The sequence below is a fragment of the Lutra lutra genome, chromosome 4 (assembly GCF_902655055.1).
Source record: "Lutra lutra chromosome 4, mLutLut1.2, whole genome shotgun sequence".
Taxonomy (NCBI): Eukaryota; Metazoa; Chordata; class Mammalia; order Carnivora; family Mustelidae; genus Lutra; species Lutra lutra.
Genome location: NC_062281.1, coordinates 18,782,772 through 18,805,817, shown reverse-complemented (window position 1 = coordinate 18,805,817; position 23,046 = coordinate 18,782,772). Strand labels below are relative to the sequence as shown.

At 40.3% G+C, this 23,046-nt stretch overlaps 1 protein-coding gene across 1 annotated transcript in view; it reads right to left on the bottom strand.

Moving 5' to 3' along the window:
• Positions 1-12,785: 12,785 nt before the first annotated feature.
• HAS2 (hyaluronan synthase 2) overlaps positions 12,786-23,046 on the bottom strand; it is a 32,826-nt gene continuing 22,565 nt past the window's right edge. Inside the window, exons 3-4 of the mRNA XM_047728348.1 lie at positions 17,790-17,891; positions 12,786-15,682 (exon numbers count right to left, since the gene is read on the bottom strand). Coding sequence (XP_047584304.1) covers positions 14,753-15,682; positions 17,790-17,891 — 1,032 coding nt within the window. The 3' untranslated portion in view covers positions 12,786-14,752. The remainder of the gene's footprint in view (positions 15,683-17,789; positions 17,892-23,046) is intronic.

The following is a 23,046-nucleotide window of genomic DNA, read 5'->3' as shown; positions in this document are numbered from 1 at the left end:
ATGGGTGTGGGTGAGGTTTCGCAGCAGATTCATAACCTCTTTCATGCCCAAATGTCTTAATTGGTGAAATTGTAAAATAAGATCCACCCAACAAATCTGTGGTGGCAGTCACCTAGGGGAGAGCCTGATTTGCGGAAGGAGGGCAGAGAAATTCTTGCTTTGACTCTTTTCCTTTCTTTCATCTTTCCCATCCTTTTGGAGTAACCCAGGGACAGTGGGAGTCCTTTTTTGGGGGGAAGGGGGTGGATTTTATTTTAAGACAGTAGGGCTTTCTTTCTAAAGAGGTGGGAGCTTCATTCCCTTTCCACCCGTTCAAGGGAATAAGAAACTCTACTGTCCTGGATTCCTGTCCTCAAGAAGATGACACGTGGTTGAGGAGGAACGATATACATTTTCTCAAACTTCGCCATTGTTAGCATCGTCACATTCCCATAACCGTCATGCTACCGTCATCATTATCAATAATCATTAGCGTTTATGAAGTGTCTACTATGGTCCAGACACTGCACTACAACCTGTTTATACAGGGCTCATTTCGTATCACCTGAACCCTTTGACTTAGGTTCTGGTCCTTTCCAGCAAAGTTGGAGAAACAATGCAGCATAGCAAGTAGGCACTGTGTCACCAGAGCTGAACTTGCTAGGTTTAAAGCCCTGTCTGCTGTGTGTAAGCCTGCCTCCCAGGGAGCCCTATTTAATCACTCAGTGCCCTGTTATTCTCAATAAACCAGGGGTGACAATGATGATAAGAGCACCTGCATTGTAGGAATATTATGAAGATGACATAAGTTGGAAGCATATCGTGCTTTGAACATATTTCACAGGGTAAGAATTCAGCCAATGCTTGCTATTCTCATCTCTCTCTTTTAGATGGAGGAACAGACTCTGAGTTTAACCCACTAGACAGAGCTGATGCCATTTTTAAATAGTGGCACTGAAATCTGACCACGGGCAATGCGATTCGGCCGCTCGCATTCAAAACCTCAATGCTCCGCAGCTAAATTGAGTTTAATCATGAAAAGCCATTGGCCATCAGAGAGCTGGCACGGTGCCATGCAAACCTAAGGGCTGGGGACTGGCACAGCTGATCGAGGCTCACACCGCATTCCCACAGGCTGGAGTAAAAGTGAAATGTGGCTCTGTTTGGAGATTCCCATGACACCCTCCAAACAGGGTGGAGACACACTGGTTTAAAACCCTTCAAATCCTAGAGATTGAATTGCGGGAAAGGTCAGGAGCAGGGATATGGGAAACTCTCATTGGCCTTTTGAAGGCTGAACTCAGCTGCAGTTTCAAGAGGCATGCACACAAAAATTCCTCTTTGCCTTCCCTTTCCTCTTGGGTTCCGTAGACGAAGCCCGAGGACAGCCTGTTCTGAGGGTAGATTGAGAGCAGAAGTTGGGACACCCAGGGTGGCTTAAGTTACTACACTGAATGTGGAACCCAGTCTCTCTATCGGAGCCAAGGCTTGGGCTGCCCGGCCCTGTAATTAGCAGGGCTGTTGAAATCCACAGATTTGTCAGGCAAGGAAATGCCCTAGGCACAAGGATCCCATCCCAGGCACTCACCTTCCAGTTCTTTCTCACATGCATTTAGCTGCAGCTGTGATAGAGGTCGGACACTGAAGTCTGATGATACTAAAAGCACTGGCTCCATATTTTATAAGAACAAACACACAAGTCTTTTCCTTTTTGCTATTTTTTGATTATAGGCAGTCTTGAGCCAAACTTCTCTGGAGCTTGGAGAGTGTTTTTTGTTTTGCTTTTTTTTTTTTTTTTTCCCCTCCTTCTCAAATCTGGCACCACAAGTACTACATGACAGAGTTGAATCAGAATCAATCTTGAAATCTTCTACTTGGAGGGCCCAACCAGACCTAAATGAAAACCACCATCGCCAACCCTAGGGGACCCTAAAGTTTGAGCACAAGTTTTGTCACGGGGGCTGGTTGCCAGGGACCTTCCTCTTTGTTACAGGGAGCTCAGGGTACCTATGTGTTCCAGAATGCCATGTTCTCTGCTAACTTCCAAAAAGCTGTATGCAGGGCATATGGATCCTTTATTTATTTATTTATTTATTTTAATTTTTTTTTTCTTTCCAAAAATGAAGACAGAGAGCGAGGCATCTTTAAGTAACCTCTTTGTCGAAGCAGTGAGCTCTGAATAAATGAATCCCCCATCTGCAGAACGTAAGTCAGAAAGCGTTAGTCCTTTCCTCAGACCACATCCCCATCTCTCTCCTGGACTTCCTTTTCCCCAGCTCGTAGACCAGACTGTTTGGATTTTCATTCTGGGAACTGGTGTGGTGTTAATGTTCGACCACCGCTTCTAGAGTTCTGACACCTGACACAGAGCTCATCTTCAGAATGTACAAATCATGACTCAGACCCACAGAACAGCCAGGCACACATTGACTTCAAGAATCTCAGTATGCAAAAGGGATTTTATAGGTTACCTCATTCATTCATTTGGCCTTTGTTCCTAGTTCTCCATATAACTGATAAAGACCTCTGACTTCAAAACCCACTTCACAAGCCCCTTTTCTCTTGTTCTCTTGTGAGCTTCAGCTTTTCTCTCTGAGGAAGATGGGCTTGACTATGTCCGATGTTTCTTTTGACCTGTAATTACATTTCCGATTCATTTTTTAGTATCCCCCTTCTACAACGCAGCTTCCTTAACCTCACAGAGGAAGTATTATAAATATAGAAACATAGCAGGCAAGGCCAAGTTCTTACAATTCCTGATTCCCCAACTAATGATCAATTACATAGGACTTTTTAAAATTTTAAGTATCGAAAATTGATTCTAAAATCGTGAAACCCCAATCATTAATACTGGCGTTAATCAAGCAGTCTGTGACTCGAAGACCAAAGGTATCTGCCTTTCTCTTCCCCTCCTTTGAGTTCCGGTCCTTCCATTGCCATCTTCAGAATAACCCCATGAAGGAGTTGCATAGATGTCTGTTGTTTGCCAGACTCATGGGTTTTTTGGGTAAGAGGATTTCTGTTACCTTTTGGAGAATGACCTCCTTTTTACTGTGTATAGAATTAATGGCAATGGCTGTTGAGTTCTGTCCAACCTTAGCCAAAGGGTAGTCATAGGACGTATCAGAATAGACTTGTGGACCAATCAGAATCTCCCTTGTGAGAATTTAAACAAAGACAGAACCTGGGCTGAAGCTCACTCCATGTGGGAGGTGGGCATGGGAAAGAGTAGGAATCAGGAAGAGAATTCTCCTTTAGTTATCTAGAACTACTATGTGCCTACCCTCTTCTTTACTTGACTCTCTGGTCTTTCCTCATTAGAAACTCCAGTACATTCTTTCTCTCCTCTGATTAGCCAGTCATGTTCTATTGCATTCAAGAGAAGGATTAGTTAAAACTGAGAAAACAGGGGCACCTGGGTGGCTCAGTCAGTTAAGTGACTGCCTTCGGCTCAGGTCATGATCCCAGGGTTCTGGGATTGAGCCCCATATCGGGCTGTCTGCTCATGCAGAGCCTGATTCTCCCTCTGCCTACCTGTGCTCACTCTTGCGCTTTCTCTCTCTCTCTCTCTCTCTGTCAAACAAATAAATAAAATCTTAAAAAAAAAAAAAACTGAGAAAACATAGCCTCATTGAATCTGTATAACCTATCCAGGGTTACCCATCTTATGAATGGCAGAGCAGGATTCTAATTCATGCCTTTAGCCCAATCCAGTGTTTTTAACCATTCCAATTTTAAATTCTTTTAGATTCTCTAAGCTCCGTATTGTTAGATAAACAGATATCCTTTTTTCTTTTGGTAATTGGTGTAACATAAATGGACTCCGTTATTTTAACACCCTCCAAAAATGTGTTTATTGAGATATGACTTGATGTAATGTTATTAGAATTTATAGGGGGGGAAACAATGTAAGGAGGTTATGAGAAATTGGAGAGAGCATCAAACATGAAGGAAGCAAATCTTTTTAAAATTAATTCTGCCTCATTATAGACTTTTAAAAAGTTTTTTATACTGCTGAGTCCCAAATTCTTCATCTATACAATAGGGTTATTATGGAAGATGAAAAAGTTGAACAGCAAATGTCATTATTCTGAGGGATATCTCTGTTGATGCCAGTTATCTTTTTTTTTTTTTTAAGATTTTATTTATTTATTTGACAGAGAGAGATCACAAGCAGGCAGAGAGGCAGGTAGAGAGAGAGGAGGAAGCAGGCTCCCTGCAGAGCAGAGAGCCCGATGCGGGGCTCGATCCCAGGACCCTGAGATCATGACCTGAGCCGAAGGCAGCGGCTTAACCCACTGAGCCACCCAGGCGCCCCGATGCCAGTTATCTTGATTTCTATCAATTAAGTTCAATAAAATACAAGTTTGGCCACATAGTGAACAAATTCTTTTTAAGTGAGACACTTTTCTCCTTGTTAGATCTTGAAGTCGGCACTCGCTCCCTCAACCCTGTTTCTTGACATCTTCCTTACTAAAAAATGAAAGGGTATTAATATTTAATTTATAGGCTTGTTTAGTGTTAATGAAATCATATATTCAAAACTGTCATTTGGTAAGCACTCAACCAAAATTTACTTGTCATTGACTTAAGAGTTCTGTATTTTTTGCTAAACTAAGATAAATTACTTTTATTCACTCACTTGATCAATTATTACTTCATCAGCAAATACAAAGTCTTCAGTTGATAAGCATTTCATGTTGGCAAGATATGTTTGCAAAGATGAGTAAGACATAGCCCTCCTCCTTGTGCATATCACAGTCTGTTAGACAGAAGAAGAGAGAAACTTTTAAATAACTAAATATAGTATATTAAGGGCATTATTACTGGAAAATACAAGTGCCATATGGAGACAAAAGATGGAGTCACTGACTCTTGTTTCGTCACTACCCAAAATCTTCACAGAGGAGGTTGTTACTTCACGTGGATCTTACGGGATGACGTAATAGGTTGAGGGAACTAATCAGGACTGGTGAACTAGTCTTGGATAGGGATCAGTTGAATTAAAGTAATTATCTATGATTAAAGTGATTATCCACTATTTTTACTGCAAACCTAAGTCTTCATCCAACTGTACCATTCACACCTGTCAACTTAGTTTCAACAGGAAAAAAATGAAAAGATTTTATCAGTGGATTTAGAGTAAAAACAAAACAAACAAAACAACTGGTCCATATGTTCTCATTCATGATAGTAGAAAGAGAATGAGGTTATAGCTGGGGCCCATATCCATCTGACTCCAGAAGTTCAGCTGGACTAGATCAACTCTGAAAAAATATTTCAGTGTTTATATATGAATTCTCACCCAGTTATATTTCTGTAGACTGCCCATTATCTGGTCTATGAAGGAAATGAGTCAGGCATAGAAAGGAAAGACAGATAATACCTATGGCATCATTGGATTTGTCCCTTGCCAGATAGTATCATTCCAACGGAGATGCTTTCTTAACTGGATCTTGTCCAGCCTGGGCGTCTGTCCATGCAGTGAGATATCAGCTCTATATGCCCAGAAGTAATGTTCTGAACTGTTTGGAAAGTGGTCATCTAATGGGGGTCACAGCAACATAAGCAGCCTCAGTCAAGGTCCCAGAAGGTCAATGGAAGCTTTTAGCCCTCTTTACACTCTCTAATCTCTAGCTGTTTCTTTTGCTAAAAATATACTTGTGGAAAATTATTACTGGTTCCAAATTGCCATGCAATGCCTAGGTTCTTGGCAATGGTGGGTGGGACTTTCCCTGGGTGGAGCTGAAAATTAGGCAAGAGATAGCTGTGGTCATCAATGCACACAGAATTAGTGTATTTCCCTTTCTAAAATTATCTTCTCCATTTACCCAGACGAAAAAAAAAAATGTTGCCAGCCATCAAAGACAGTAAAAAATTTAAAACCCTGATTTGTGTGCTTAAACACACTTTCATGCAATATTTATTAAAACATGGATAAAAACAGTTTTGGATCCACAGTCTATATATAACCAAGTCACACAGTTTTAAGTATTTCCTTGGGTCTCACTTGAGTAAGTTCTTGATTTGTGGAAATGAATAGCAGAGAAGAGGGAAATCCTTTTTCAAAATTTGATTTTGGGTAGGCAGGTACAAGATTTACAAAAGTTGAACCTTTAGCCCCATTATTTTGGACCTGCATGCATTCTGTAATGTTTGTTGGGCACATTCTATCTATCGAGCACTGCTCTAGGCTCTGAAATCTAGACTATTCCCCCTGCTCTCTGGGTTTTATTGATACTCCAGGTCCCGAGAGAGACAACAACCAAGTAAACATAAATATGTATTGTTGTTTCCATTAATGATAGATGTGTTGAGAAAAATCACAGGATACTGTGTTGGAAAGTGCCTGGGAATGGGGATGTCTCTTTAGGGAACATGGTTATTAGAGATAAGGTCTCTCTGAGGAAGTGAACTACATAGCAAATAAATAGCAACAGGTAGTGATCCTGAAGTAGAAACAAGCTTGTCTTGGCTGAGGAGCAGAAAGAGTGCCAGTGTGTAGTGTAATAAGGAAGAAAGATAGGAGTTTCACAGAGGTCATGAAAACAGAAGGCAAATCATGAGGAACCCTGTGGAGCATGGTATCCCAAGAGAAGAAGACACTTGAAGGCTTCTACACAGGTGAATGACATGATCTCACACTGACTATTCCATGGAAAAATGAAGAGGAGCAAGAGTGGAGGGAAAGACGGATGTCTGTGAAACTAGGGACAAGATGGTAGGCAATGTGGCTGGGTGGTCGCAATAAGTACCCATGAGGACTTGGGGCCCCAATCTGACTTGTGCCATAGTACATATATGAATGTCTCCTAATGCTCAGAACTCATAACAGGAACTCAAATCTGAAGGATTTTTCTGAATTTCCAATGGCCTTTCCCTTCTTTTATTTTTATTGAGCCTGTCAGCAGCCCTATGAGCTTTGTAGCAGGGGAGTTCTTAGACTTTGACAAATGAAGAAATTGGGGTTTTTGCTAAGAGTCAACCAAAACATAGTAGAGCCAGGACTCAAACCCATCAGATGCCAACTCCATGCTCCCACTGCCCCCCCCACCATGTTTTAGGCATTACAGAACATTTAATTTATCAGACACAAAATTGTATTGAGTTAAGTGCTCTTCTCGAAGTCAGAACATACTAGAAAATTATAACAGTTCACCTGCTTTGTATCTAAAGGAAAAGAAGGCCCCGTATTCCTAGGAAAAAAAAAAAATCTTCGGGATGTATTAGAAGCCACCAAAAGGGTGATTTAAAATGCATTTTTGAGGGCACCTGGGTGGCTCAGTGGGTTAAAGCCTCTGCCTTCAGCTCAGGTCATGATCTCAGGGTCCTGGGATGGAGTCCCGCATTGGGCTCTCTGCTCAGCAGGGAGCCTGCTTCCTCCTCTCTCTCTGCCTGCCTCTCTGCCTACTTGTGATCTTTCTCTATCAAATAAATAAATAAAATCTTTTAAAAAATTTAAAATAAATAAAATAAAATGCATTTTTGAGGTACGTTGAAGGACACAACTGGTGGCATTGGTGCCTTTTGCAAGACTGAAATCATGGCAGGTTCAGAAACTGCTGTCCCCTTCCATTTCACTGGTATCCGAAAAAACTTAACTCTCATACTTTCATAAGTAGAATGAATTGTGTACTAGACACATATGGGGGCATTGCTGTGATGGTCTCAGACTTAACGTTAAGGTCTAAAAACACATTACCTGTGAAAGCAGCATAAATGGGTTTTATACCTTACTACAGCTGTTGAGTTCCCCAGGCCTAGAGAAGCTAATGATAGCTCATCATGTGATAGTAATTTGTACAATACATTATGAACCTGGGGCAGGGGGAAGAAGTTAGGATAAAATGCATTTCTAAGAAGTAAAATTCCTTGGTATTTGAGTTAAATGTCTCAGCCCTTGATCCAGAAATTGCTATGGAAAGAAATTTTAAGAAAGAAGGAACAAATGAAAGAAGACAAAGATGAAGACGAAAACAAAGACGAAGACGAAGATGAAGGAGAAGGAGAAGCAGAAAGGAACATAAATGAGGTTAGTTGCTTAGGAAGAAGGGGGAAATGAAAATAAAATTTTATTAAACTTCTATTATGTGGCAAATATCTTTCATAGGGACATTGCATAGGCTACCTTGATTGCACAGTAACTTTGAGATGTGGCATCTCCATTATTATTCAGACGAGGAAAATAAGGCTCAAAGAAGTGGGGTAATTCCCAGTTTAAGTCAATCTCCAACCAAAGCCCAGCTATAAAATAAATGAGACCTCCAAACTTGTTCTGGCCTTGTGCACTTCCAAAGTGGGTAGGATGGCAATGATTTATTTGAGGGCAAGAACTTAGAAGATCCATTTTTGATAGGTTATGAGATTTCTTCATGGTACTGAAAATTTCAGGTATTGTTGTAGACAGCCCGGGGTGGTTTTTTATTTAAAGTCTAAATATCAAAGACCCATAAAGCTGAAAAGCTTATAATTTACAACTCTTTTTGCGGGGAATGGATTTAAGCATAGCCTCAATCTGTCAGATTTAAGAGAGTAGCTGCCCAGAAATTGCTAATTTGAGGTTTTCTGCATTATAAAGCAGGCCAAAACATCTGGATAAAAGAGACTCAGATGCTATCCTCAGGGTTTGTAGCCAGCTGTGCAACCTTGAGCTCTGTGCTAAAATCAACTGGTTTGCAGTTGATTCCTTTGAGATAAGGAGCCTTCGCTCTCCCTTTCTTTCCTTAGGTCTTGACTCATTCCAGCAAGGATTTGAGGCAGCTGAGTTGGACTCCTGTGAACTTCAAAGTTCCTTTGTGCACTGATGATACTGATAGTTTCATTTAAACAGCCCTTCAACTTTGATCCCAGCAATCCTTCTTCCCAGATTTTTATTTCCTTTAAACTCTCGTCAGTGTTCTTTGGGTTTTACTGGAAGAGACATACCACATGTTGTCTAGAAAAGTGGGATGTGTCCTTACATGACACGCTCCCACCTCCCTTCTTTCTGAGTGAATGTGTACAATTGCGATCCTCACCTGATCTAGTTAAAAAATTATTGCATTCGATTTTTCAACTCGACAACCCAACTCAACCCAATATAAAAGGCGACTTTTTCTTCAATTTGTGAAACAGATGTGCTTCTTCTGAGTTAGTGCCCTATACGATGCCAAGTTGTTTCAAAGGTTAGGTTCACCTAGTCTTTGCACATTTCCCCAACATACCAGGATTGAACTCCCGGTTGCCCTGAACCGCAGAGCTAAAACAAGTCACCTAGGTTTGTTGAAGCCAGTGGGGAGAGCTTTGTGATAGCAAATGGGCAAACTGAGATCCTTGAGAGGAGCCTGTCTCTGTGGCTCAAAGGCCCAGCGGAAGGAAACTGAAGGCTCCTCCCCCCTTCACTCCTGTGGTCTCCACACCTGGAGCTGATTACTCAAGAAATAAGGAGCTTAAACGTTGCATGTTTTTCCTAGATTTGAGTGGAAACAATTCCAACCTGCGGTGTCAGGAATTATACACTAGTGTTACCTATACAAATTCTGCAGGATAACAGTGTTAATCCAGATGTGACCTCACTTCCCTGTAGAACGGACACCCTAGTTGTCTAAGTGTAGAAATTTCTGTATGTGATGGGCCTTCCTTGCAGACTCGTAAAACATCATCAGCATGTGAGGTTTCTGAGAATTTCTGCAGGAAAGAAAGCTGACTAAGGTAAAAGGCAAATGTGTGCAAGGGGGGGCAAAGCAATCTACTTTAGTAGGACTGCAAAAAAGAGTAGGATTAAGGCCTGCCAAGAAAGGGTAGAAACAGATCAATCATTAAGCTTGAAGTTTCTTGAAGAGATTGAATGGTTTTCTCTTGTTGACAATGAGATGAAATTAAACCTTTGTATTCAGAGTAAGGTCTTAGAAGGAGAATTGTAACAGAAATGTAAAGAATCCGTTGGATGGAACAGAAATGAGGAAAAGAGGTAGTTAGGAGGTATCTTCACCATTCAGGTAAGAGATGGAGATTGTCTTAACTTGGGTGAGAGAGGAATTTGAGTGTCATGGCAAGCAGGAAATTAAACAGTTGTTGCGACCAGCTGGTTACAGGGTATATAAAAGAAGCTGAAGATGGTGATTGAGCAACTGGAGGGAGAGCTGGAGGGAATGGGATGAAAGCAGTCAAGCGCCTGGAAGAGCAAACTTGAACGAAATCTCCTATTCGTTTATGTGGGACACTCAAATCCAAACCTCCATCATGTAGTTTGGTTTGTGGTATTTTTAGCACCCCGTTCAAAATTATCTACATACCCTGTGCCCTATCAAATTGAAACATCTCATTCTAGTACTTCTCCCAGTTGGATTATGGGAGATACCCTTCAATTGTATTTTTTTTTTTAAAGATTTTATTTTTAAGCAATCTCTATGCCCAATGTGGGGCTCAAACTCACAATGCCGAGATCAAGAGTCACATGCTCTACCAACTGAGCCATCCAGGTGTCCCTCAAATGTACTTTCTATAGCTTAGTTTGCCCTCTTGGTTAAATACCAACCCCACCTTAATTAAACTTGTTAATTCTGTGAAAAGAACATATACCAAAATCATACCTTTATTACTTTACCCATATTCTTTTCATCTGAAAAGTCCCCATAAAATCTGTACCTCCTTAAAGAATCACCCCCACACCACACCACCTTGAAGGCTATCTTAACAGAGCTAATTGTCCACTCCATTCCTTCCTTATATATCCCCATGCCATTCTTCACACCTTTATTATTCCATTTTGCACTGAATGTTTGTGTAATTATCATATCCCTCTTACTCAGTTATAAGCTCTTTGAGTCCACCTTTTGATTTCTTGCTCAAGACAGGTGTTCAGTAAGCTTCCTTAAAACCAGGTGTCTGTCAACATCCATATTTGAATAGCTCAAAAGGAAAATGCTAATATTTGAATGACAGTTGTCACAGAGATGATGCTTCGTCTGAGGAAAACAGAAGATACTAGATTAGAGCAACACTTCTCAGATTCAGGGTGAGGAAATCATCCGAGGGATTTCATTAAACAAGTTCTGGGGGCTGGCCTGGGATTTTGATTCGGTGGGTCTGGAGTGGGGTCATGCCTTTGCATTTCTAACAAATGCCCAGGAGATGCTGGTGTTGCTGGACCATGGATTGCGCACTGAGTAATCACCTATTCAAAGGGTTAAGTCTGACATCAGATCGCCTCCCCCTAAGTTCCACCATCACGATTTACTAGCTGTTTGAGCTCAAGGTACCAACTCAATCTTTAAGCCTGTGATTCCTCACCCGTAAACAGCAATCATAGTGGAACCCCTTCCTCAGACTGATAGAACTAAAACAGCCGGTCTATACACTGTGCTCCTGGCAGTCCCTGACACCTGGTAGGTGCGCAAAAACTAGGTGTTGGTTTGAGTATTTAATGGTACAATGTACAAGGGTACAATGGTATTTAATGGTACAAATAAATCAGCAGATTCCTAAAGAACAAGGGCCATTAAACCATGGCCAAACCTGGCTCATTGCCTGTCTGAGTAACGCAGATAAACTTGGTATGGTTTTAAAATACTTAAATGACTAAAAAATATGAAAGATTTCATAATGCATAAAAATTACAAATTCAAATTTCGATGTCTGTAAAGGGTTATTGGAACATGGGCACAGGCATTCGTTCGTATAATGCCTGTGGACACTTTTTGTGCTGCAGGAGCAGAGTGAGTAGTCCCATGACTGACCACATGGCCAGGAAAGCCTAGAGCACACACGCACTAGCCCTTTCTATGAAGTTAGCCAACCTTTTAAAAAGCACCGAGTGACTTTATCAGTCAACTGGGATTAGAGCCATCACTAGATGGCAATAATATTCAGTGGCTACTGTATGTATATTCATAAACTGTTTATACATATACTGTTTATATATATAATTTATATACTCTTGTATATATGTATATAATTTATGTTTATAGACAGATAATTTAACTGTACCCAAGTAACAAGGGAGCCTTAGGAAACAAATTAATAAAAGAAATTGGGAAATAAGATGAATTTGAGGGATGAGTGGCAAATTGGATTACCATGAAAGCTTCTCAAAACAGGAAACGCTATTAGATGTCCCAATCCACTTAAAAAAAAAAAAAGCAATACTTATTGTCCTTTTTCTGATTATCAAAATAATACAGGATCATGGCATTTGGAAAATACAAAAATGTATAAGCATAGAAATCGGTGATATTCCTAAAAATAGAGATAACCACATTTAAACATTTGTATTTTTACAAAATCAGGATGTTACTGTACAAAATGGTTATATATTTTTAATGTAACATTTGCTCAATTTCTCATATCTTGAGGATATTTTAATGGGTAGTAATGTTCCATTGTTTGGAAATGCCCAAATTCATTTAATTATTGCTCTCTATTAGTTTTGAAGTTACTTTAAGATATTGCTATTATTTATAATTAAACAAACTTAATCAAGTGACTTTTCTGGAAATGTATCCCCCCCAAACACTCTGATAAATTACTGTAATAAAAGTTTGTCTAAATTTGAGCTGTTTCCAAGAGAAGTAGAAGGTTAAGATTAAAGGCAAAGTTTATATGAATTGAATCTTTCTCTGTATCTGTTTTCCAGATTTCCAAACCACACCAATTTAGGGGATTTCTGCTTCATGATTAGTAATATAAGTGACTTTTATTATCTTTGACCAGGCATGTTTGTTTTCTGCATACCCCATTCTTGAAAATCTATTCTACTACAAATCAGGAAAACAAAGCTTTTGTTTTGTTTGAAATGCCCCCTTCCCTTAGAAAAAAAGGCAATGCTCTTATCAAAAATATTTTATTTACAAAAAAAATCAATTATACTATACATCCTATACTGGAAATACATTGAATAATTGCTAAAATAAATACAGGCAATTAATTCAATCTCTTAAAAGAATGAGAGAATTTGACATTTGAAAGTTATCAAAGCTTAACTTAGAACATAAATAGTTAAAAAGGCAAACTCAAGTTTTAGTTTCATTTATTGGCATGCTGTGCTCTGTTTCCCACAAACTCTCCCATCCGTGAGTCTGAGTTGCAGAATGGTTATGTACCTTTTTGAAGTCCAAAGGTAGAATGTGCAGCTTTTTCTTAGGCAGAATAGATGAAACAGGGCGTCTGCATGGAGAGGAAGCACATGGAAGCAAGTGGCAGAAGCAGGTGGTTGAACACGTCTCCACATTCACACTCCACTTCATCACAACATTTTTTACGCAACGACTCATGTGTTTGTTTCTAACACAGGTCTACACAGCACCAGCTACAAGGCAAGATGGGTCACATCGAAAAGTCAAACCAGATAACTGAGGCCCTTGGAGTAGTGAATTAGCCAGGTTAAGGGAACCTGGTTCATCCATTTTTTCATGTGCCAATTCTTGATACACTTCTTAAACCTGGGTATTATTTTGATTACGTAAACCTATCTATGGAGGCCAGTAACAGGACAAATGGATCGATTATCTGTATGAATTCAGGAAAAAATACCCTCCCTGGGAAGGAGAAGATGAGTTTAATGCGCCAATTTTGTAATCTGTAAGCTTTTACACTTATCAATTGTAGCCAACTCACCCGTGTAAAAGTCCTAGTAACATGGAAAGTGAACTGGCAAGCTGAAAGAGAGACAGGTCAATTATGTTCAGTTTGTTGACAGGGATCTGGTGAATTCAGGCCACAGAACAAACGATGAACTGCATTGTAGTTGTCCAAATAACACAGGTAATTTCTTCCACTTTCCCTTTTACTCAGCCTGAGAAAACACCGCCAGAAGCTCCATATTTGCCCAGTGTTTTCTTTCAAGGACTAGCATTACTCCCCCTTTTTAAAAAAATCTTATGAAAAATTGCACTTTTCTACCCCCTTTGGCCTTGATTTTCAATGATTTCCTTTTGTGTGTGTGCACCTAAGTATGTATTTCTACTCCCAAAGTGTGAAGGCCTTTTCTAAAAGAAATGAAAAAAAAAAGTTAAAATATTGAAAGTTTAAATATTTTTCACAGAAATAAACTATTCCAAGTTAAAAGGTAGAGAGAGAGAGAAACATTTTATTCTTTCTATCATGAACAACATCAGTCAACCACGCTTCACATTTTGGGTAGGTTTTTTTTTTTTTTAAAGTATGAATTTTTCAGAACCTATTTTAATAATAATAAAAAAGAACAGGTGTATTTTGGCAGAGAAGTAAAATATAGAATATGCAAAATTTGTTTTAAAAATCGGCATACAAAATTTTAAAACACAGTACAATTATATAAAAATACAGCACAGCCAACGGCCTTTGAAATTTCCTTTGGCATTTCATTTGGTAGAGTTAAACAGAAAATCCTTTCTTAAAAAAAAAAAAAATTAGCTATCGACACAGTCCATAAGTTAGGTTGTATATGTTGAAAGAACTTTTCCTTGAGTTTCCAAAATCCTTTTCTTCCATGATAACCCACATAAAGCATGGCTAGTGAGGTATATAGGGCAAACACTGTTAGGCAGATGTACATAAGGAAAAAGTGCATAAACAAAGAATGCTTCCCATTTTCATAGAAATAACAGGTTAAATCTGAGTTTCTTCTCATTGATGTCGTTTTACTTTGGCTGAATCAAAATAAACCCACAGAGACATGTCTTGGTTCAAGTCCCAGCAGCAGTGATGTGTCTCCTTTGGTGGCATTATTGGATGCCACAATACTGTACAGTCCCGAGAGGAACTAAGGTTTTGTGTGTGTCTGCGTGTGTGACTGCAAACGTCAAACAACGTAAGATCATACATCGAGCACCATGTCATACTGTTGTCCCTTCTTCCTCCTGCCACATTTATTGATGAGAACCACATAAAGCGTCAAAAGCATGACCCAATAGCATGCATAGAGCAACGTTCCAACAATGAGAACTGTCTGCTTGGATTCTGAGAATGGCTTTTTAGATTCCTTATAAATGGTGAAAATCACACCACCCAGGAGGATTGTAAACCACACCGATACTGGAATGAGTCCTATGAAATTGACAACAATGGTCTTCCTTCCAGACGTGCCCCACCCAGCTTTGTTTATCGTTGCGATTGCAAACATCTTGGCAGGAAGTAAACTTGACATGTATAACACTGAGTAGAGGGACATGAAGACCATGACAATATTTCCTCTAAGGCAGCTGGCAAAGGACGACTTTATGAGACCTACTAACTGGACAGTTAACAAGAAGAGGAGGATGTTCCAAATTTTACCCCGGTAGAAGAGCTGGATGACTGTCGCAATGAGAAAGAAAGGGAAGAATCCAGTGATCACGGCCTCGTAGGTCATCCACAAGTGATGTTTATGAAACCACATCGCGTTGTACAGCCACTCTCGGAAGTATGACTTGCTCCAACGGGTCTGCTGGTTTAACCATCTAAGATACTCTATCGGTGTCTCCGTAAGGCACTTGGATCGAGCTGTGTATTTTGTTGCATAGCCCAGGCTCAGCACTCGGTTCGTTAAATGCCGGTCATCACCAAAACTACACTGGCTGCCCATAAATTCCTGATTGTACCAGTCTTCCACAAATTCATGCAGTAAGGAGTTTCTGTACATCCCCAGAGGTCCACTAATGCACTGGACACACCCAAAATAAGACTGGCAGGCCCTTTCTATATTAAAAGCCATCCAGTATCTCACACTGCTGAGGAAAGAGATCCAGGAATCGTACTTGTTTAAAATCTGCAAGAAGGAAAAAAAAAAAAAAAGAAAACAAATAAGTAAAACATAGGCCCCCACTAAAATACCAACAAAATCCGCATCATCACGAAATTACTACCTAAAGTGAGGTTTGTTGTTTGATCCTCCGGGTATTAGCATCCTTCTTATTTTTGACATGATTGTTCTTTATTTTCTCTGATTCTGTGTTACTGGATTAATCTGATAAATTGTGTGCCTGTGTTGGGACTCCTGGATGAGCAACCGTTTTTCTTCTACATGACCCTGTCCTCTTTTTTGCCCAGGGCTTTTGTTGTTGTTGTTCTTGTTATGCTGTGATATTGAGCGTGTTTTTAGGCTCTAGTTCTCAGATCCTAAATTTTCCCACTCTTTCCTACCATCTAAGATTTGAAGGTTTTTAAGCCCTATTCTCTCCTGTTCTGGTTAATTTCCAACTCATTCAATTCCATTAATTTTCTTTCTCCTTCTTGCCCTCCTTTATGCAATGCCAGTGATTAAACTGTTTGTTCTGGCCTCTCCCCAAAACTTAAGTCCTGAAATAATGCTCTATGTAAAGGCTATTGAAAGTTATCAGCTTTTTCTTGGCAGTATTTCTAAATTCTTTCCTCCATCTCAATTTTGCACGGTTCTCATCTGGATTTTGCATGTTTCCTCTTTTTACACCAGGCTGTTTGTCTATTCCAGGCATTGTCTTTGCCTTCATTATCTCCATGCACGTATAAAATGGGTTACATAGCAACACAATACCTAATTTTTTTTTTTAAGATTTTATTTATTTATTTGACAGAGAGAGATCACAAGCAGGCAAAGAGGCAGGCAGAGAGAGAGGAGGAAGCAGGCTCCCTGCTGAGCAGAGAGCCCGATGCGGGGCTCGATCCCAGGACCCTGAGATCATGACCTGAGCCGAAGGCAGCGGCTTAACCCACTGAGCCACCCAGGCGCCCCCACAATACCTAATTTTTAAAGTTAAGTTTCCATGGGCTTCTCACCTTTTGCTAAAATTTGATCACGCATTGGCAAAGCACTCATTTTAATCTTCACATGTGATCACATATTCACATATATGTGCATTTCCCATCCCACAGATTCCAAGTTGCCTTCATTAATATTGACTTCATTGTTTCTCCATTTTTAGCAAATAATGGGAAATAAATAATTATAAGTGGGAAATAAGTCATAATCAGAAAACCCACTTAATTATTTGTTCCTTTGCCTTTCTTACCATTATAAATCTAAGTTGCTATTTCTCTTTTCTTCTTTTGTGTTCCAACTTGAATTTTTAATCAACCATATATTAATCATCTTTTAAATACATAGGTATAAATATAGAATCCATCCTCAGCACTTCCATTTTTTTACCTTCACAACTAAATGACCTCCAACATCAGATTTTTTTTTAAGATTTTATTTATTTGACAGGCAGAGATCACAAGTAGGCAGAGAGGCAGGCAGAGAGAGTGGGGGAAACAGGCTCCCTGCTGAGCAGAGAGCGAGAGGCGGGCTTGATCCCAGGACCCAGGGATCATGACCTGAGCAGAAGGCAGAGGCTTTAACCCACTGAGCCACCCAGGTGCCCCCAACATCAGATTTTACCAGAACATTAAGTTATGGTTCGAGAAGATATGGAGATCATTACACATTTAAATTAATTATATGTAACTTATATAACCTATCAGCCATACCTAACAAGGGTTACATTCCAGGGTTTAAAAAAAAAAAAAAAAAAAAATCCTTTTTTTTTTTTTTCAATGTAGAAAAGAAGAGAGACAGGGCACCTGGGTGGCTCAGTGGGTTAAGACTCTGCCTTCAGCTCAGGTCATGATCTCAGGGTCCTGGGATCAAGCCTTACATCAGGCTCTCTGCTCAGCAGGGAGCCTGTTTCCCCCTCTCTCTCTCTGCCTGCCTTTCTGCCTACCTGTGATCTCTGTCAAATAAATAAAATCTTTTTTTAAAAAGAAAAGAAAAGAGGCAATAAAGTGGGTCCAAGGCACATACTCATGTGTCTCTATCACCAAAGCAACATCTGGTGTGTAGTGAATATACATGCAAAGAATCAGTGTGTAAGAGTTGATCTAAAAGGGAGGTGAGAAGGAAGTGAAGCCATATGCACCTGGACATCTCCCCCGACACCTCCAACCATGGGGTCTTCTTCTAAAACTTTCACCATCTCCACAGAGGAGGCAGGGTCAAGCATGGTGTCGGAATCACAGACCTGCAAAGAAGAAAGCAGAAATGAGTTAAAGAGGAGGAAGAATTATGAGTGTGGTCACTACCGTCAAACTGGGCACACAGAGTAGGCCTTCAGCTTGACTGTCACAGGGCCTCAATAAGCAAGTACCGCAAGGATGACAGTTTGTTTTGTCATGACCAATACAAACAGCACGCTCAGTACTGAAGGAAATGGCACAGCTGGAAGGAACAGCGGCAGTGCTAGGCGTGTCCTGCAGGCTAAGCAGCTTGTCTTGGTTTACCACGGCTGTTCCTCATCTTGGCAATGAAAAGTCTTAGGTCCCAGGTAACATCCCAGTTTTCCAGAACTTGGTAAACAACTTAGGTTGGTCACCAGAGGTCTTTTTTTATTGTTGTTGCTATTGTCTTAGACAAGCCCTTTATGTAACTTATCCCTCAGGTCTGAATGATGGTCAGAAAATCCTTTGAAGACTATCGAAAGGGAGCATGTTTAACAATAATTTCCCTCCCTATTTTAATATGGTGACTAAAAGACAGGAAAGCAATTCTCTTACGTCTGGTTGTATACTTTTGAAGCAAGATGTCCGTAAGAGCTGGACTTAGCCACTGATACAGCATCAGGAAGGGAACTAGCGTGATCTGCAGACCACCTTCTTATTCTAAAACATTAAGTATTCATCTAGCCCTTTGTACATAATGTAAATTATCATAAGTCATTCTACAAATGCTAATAATTGTTCTTAAAAACAATCTTTCTATGGGTTCAAAAAAGTAATTCTGAAATGAAACCAAACTACAGCTTCAAGAAAATTATTGGGATTAGCCTCCACCAATGAACCTCTGAGAGCCCCTTCTGTTGGAGGCCCAAGGGGGCAGGGTTATAAATACTTTTCTTTCCAGCCTGATTTCTGAGCCTACTGGAAAATGAGACAGAAAATGAGGGAGATGAGAGACCAAAATATTACCTGTATAATCCTAAAGAGAATAGAGAGAACAGATCTAATTACCTGTGGAATAGCACGCTTCATAATTAGACTTTACTGTATTAGACAGACCTATCAAGTCCAAGTAACATCTAAGTGGGGTCAGATAACCTGCATTCCCTTCTAAAAGGATGGAAGATGCCAGCTTCTTAGTGGTAGCCCACTCCCAGAAGAAACGGGAAAGGAGGAACCAGCAAACCCTTCTCCTATACTCACTAATCAGATGAAATCATTTGGGGAGGAAGGAGTCAGGCCTCTGAGAAAGGCTACTACTGCCAGGTGGGTTACACCTGTGACCAGACCTTCTAACACATGATCAAAGAAAATCAGAAGTAGGGAAATGCTCCCAGCTCTCTATCCCTGATTAATACCAATAAGACACAGTATCCTTTTCTGGACACTGCAGCAAAGCCTAGTAGATAAAAATTGATCAGAGTTGACCTATAATGAACCACTTTCATTCATATCCCCATCCAAATGACAACATAACTGATAGGGACTGGAGAGTTATCAGCAATTCCCATTATTTTGCCATCAACTCTGACTACACTGTATGGACTTAATCAAGATTTAGTCTATGGGGCGCCTGGGTGGCTCAGTGGGTTAAGCTTCTGCCTTCAGCTCAGGTCATGATCTCAGGGTCCTGGGATGGCTCTCTGCTCAGCAGGGAGCCTGCTTCCCCCTCTCCCTCTGCCTGCCATCTCTCTCTCTCTCTGTCAAATAAATAAATAAAATCTTAAGAAAAAAAATTAATCTATTTATTTGTATCAAAAGTAATTATTTTTACAGTTCTCCATACTACTTCATTAAAATAATAGGGATTTGATATACCAGTTTAAAAAAAAAACTAAGAAGCATAAACTGAGTTTAAGGGGCCTCTCCCCCCGCCCATATATAGTATGAGTCTCTCACATAAATAGCTATGGAATTTCAACATTTTATTTTTAAAGATTTTATTTCTTCATCTGACAAAGAAAGAGACAGTGAAAGAGGGAACCCAAGCAGGGGGAGTGAAAAAGGGAGAAGCAGGCATCCCGCTGAGCAGGGAGCCCAATGCGGGGCTGATGGGGGGTTTGATCACGACCCCAGCCTGAAGGCAGTGCCTAACAACTGAGTCACCCAGGCGCCCTGGAAGTTCAACTTTTTTTTTTTTTTTTACAGACAGAGATCAGAAGTAGGCTTAGAGGCAGGTTGGAGGAAGCAGGCTCCCTGTTGAGCAGAGAGCCCTATGCAGAGCTGGATCCCAGGACCCTGAGATCATGACCTGAGCCGAAGGCAGAGGCTTTAACTCACTGAGCCACCAAGGCGCCCCGAAGTTCAACATTTTTAAAACTGTGTCTGTCTCCATTTTACTAACAGCTACATTTTTCTGCAAAAAATATTAATATATATTAATGAATATAATGTTGGTGAAAGCAGCAATTTAAACGCATTATTGGAACTTGTAAATTAAAGGTATATATACAGGGTATTCGGTTATAACCTTATAAACTCTCTGGATTTAACTAATCATAGTAATTTTAGGGTTAACATCTGAATTTTTTATTTTATTTTACTGGTTTAGAACCATTTATTTTCTAAATAAAAACCGTTTATGTTGCTTCATTTTTCAGCATTCTATTTTGGTCCGGCATGATCTCACTTAGGCAACAGCAAGGCATTAGTTTTTCACTGTAGAAAATAGGATTTTACTAATGCTTGGGTTGGTACACTAGCCTCAAGACTAAACAAATTTCTCCAGAAGTGACTTTTTGCCTCTCGCGTGCCTTGTCTATTCACAGGTTTGTAAATGGATGGCGGCAAGCTTGTCCAGCCCTTCATGAGGGTAGAAGCTGCGAAGGCAAGAGTTCAAACCACCTTCAGCATCCAGGATCCTGAGTCTATGGCCACACCCACCTCTATTGACTCAGGCTGGGAAAGGTAAAACCGGAAAGCTAAAATAAGCATAAAAACAACAGGAAGGGGGCAATCTAGAATTAATGTTCAAGTAACTCCGCCTTGTGAGCACAGGCAAGCCAAGGGAACTGCTCCTTTGAAATGACTACCCGTGAACCAAACTTCTGAGGTTCTGAATATTTAAATGGGTCCTGTCCTTGCCAGTTTCCAACAGCAAAGCGCCAGCAGCTCTCTGAGAGAGACTGTTCTCGTGGTGGGTTGAGCTGTGTCAGAAGGGAAATCTCCCACAAGTCTCCTGGGCAGGGATATGCATCAGCCGAATGAAAGTGCTTTAGAGAAACTCAGTTTCTGTGACTGGCTTCCAACTGGGAACCATAGAGAGAAGACACATGTGGCCCCTGGGTATGGGCGACATCCAAAGCTGTGAAGCATTCCATATTAAAAAAAAAAAAAAGAAGAAGAAGAAGAAGAAAAAGAGAAATAAGAAGTTCAAAATCTGGGTTTCTGGATGCTCTTTGGTGACAGAATGCCAGCTGGAAAGCCATCACCTGGGACAGTCAGCATGTATGTTCACGGACCTACTAGTATGTATTCATTACTCTCTACAGAGTGTGACTTGAGCCCCTTCTGAGTATCTGTATAGTGGGAACAGGATTTCTAGTTGCCTTCCCACCAATTATAACAAGTATGTAATTTCATAAATGTCGGCCATTTAGCTCTAGGCTAGACTGTGAGGGACATACACCAGCTGACATAGAGCTTGACCTCACCTGGGGACACAAACTACAGGGCGTGATTTGCCCACAGGAAACAATTAGAGAACAAATCGAAACGTCTCTCTGTGCATACTTGAGTCTCCCTGTCATTGGTTTAAAGCCACGTGATCACAAGTCATAAGATTTCTCACTAGGAGATATGGAAATGAAGTGAAGTCAGCAAAATCTCACTAAAATGAGTGGAAAATGTCAAGACAAAGACACTTCTGGAAGGAACCAGCCACCTCAGTCTCAGTCACAGAATCATCAACTGAAGTGCCTAACACTGCTCTCTTCCTCCTTCCTCCTGCCCTTTCACAGTCAAGAGGTGGCAGCCTCCCTTCCCCCCACCCCCGACACGGCTCCCACCACTTCCACTCCCCACTCCCCACCCCCCTCCCGGTCTAAAACAGGGCTTGACAAACTTAGGTCTTCAGGCCAAGTCCAGCCTGACACCTGTTATGATATGATCTGTGGAGTCATAGTGGTTTCTACCTTTTAAAATAACTGGAAAAAATGTTTTAAAGTACTATTTGTGGGACATAGAAATTATGTGAAATTCAAATTTCAGGATCCGTAAGTACAGTTGTACTGGATCTCAAGCATACCCATTCACTGTCACAGCATCTATGCCTGCCTTCACACGAAAACAGCAAAGTGGAATAGTTGTAATAGAGACCATATGGCCCGCCAAGTCTAATAGTTCCTATCAGGCCTTTTACAAGCAACGTTTGCCAACCCTGGGACTAAAATAATTGGTTGCAGGGGGAGGGTTCTCTTTCATAAAATTAAAAAAAAAAAAAAGTTTAGATTAAGTATGTTCTAAACCCAATTTTAATTCTAGTGGATTTTTTTAAAAACATTGCCTCCATCTTTATGTGTTGTAAGGAACAGGAAAGGCATAAAAGGTGTAAAACATTAGGTAAAGTAGATTTTTTTCCTTTGGCCAAGATTTGCCCATTGTAAGGACAAATGCCTTCAGAGTCAAGAAGTCTTGGGGCCTGTATCTCGCAACTTCTGAGAACTTTAACAAGTCATTTACCATCTGAATGGTACTGGAGTGAGATTCTGCATATCAAGTCCCTTGTAAACTGAAAAGGACCTTAGAAAAGTACACCATTAGCAGGAGGTAATAATCTTTACATTTTTGTGCTAAGTAAACCCATAACCTAAGGGATCATGACAATCCTTACCACCAATGGACGGTTCAGCAGAGCATCTCTAGAATGACCATAGGAATTGATTACATATCGAGGATCTCTTACCTCAGTGAACAAATTCAATGTGTCTGCAACTGTCTGTAATTCAGTTACAAACTATTAGTTTATAGTCTATTACATACGTGATTAGACTATAAATTCATTCCAACTTATCTCACTGTAAATTTAATCTAACAAACTCTCCTTTAGAAATATTGTTACCTGTTCTACCAAATGCTGTTCAAATTCTAAGACCCAAGACTAAAACAAAATGTTAAGTCTCTGTGTTTCACTTTTTTAAATGTTTCACTTTTTTTTTACGTGTTTCCTTTCAGACGGCCTGG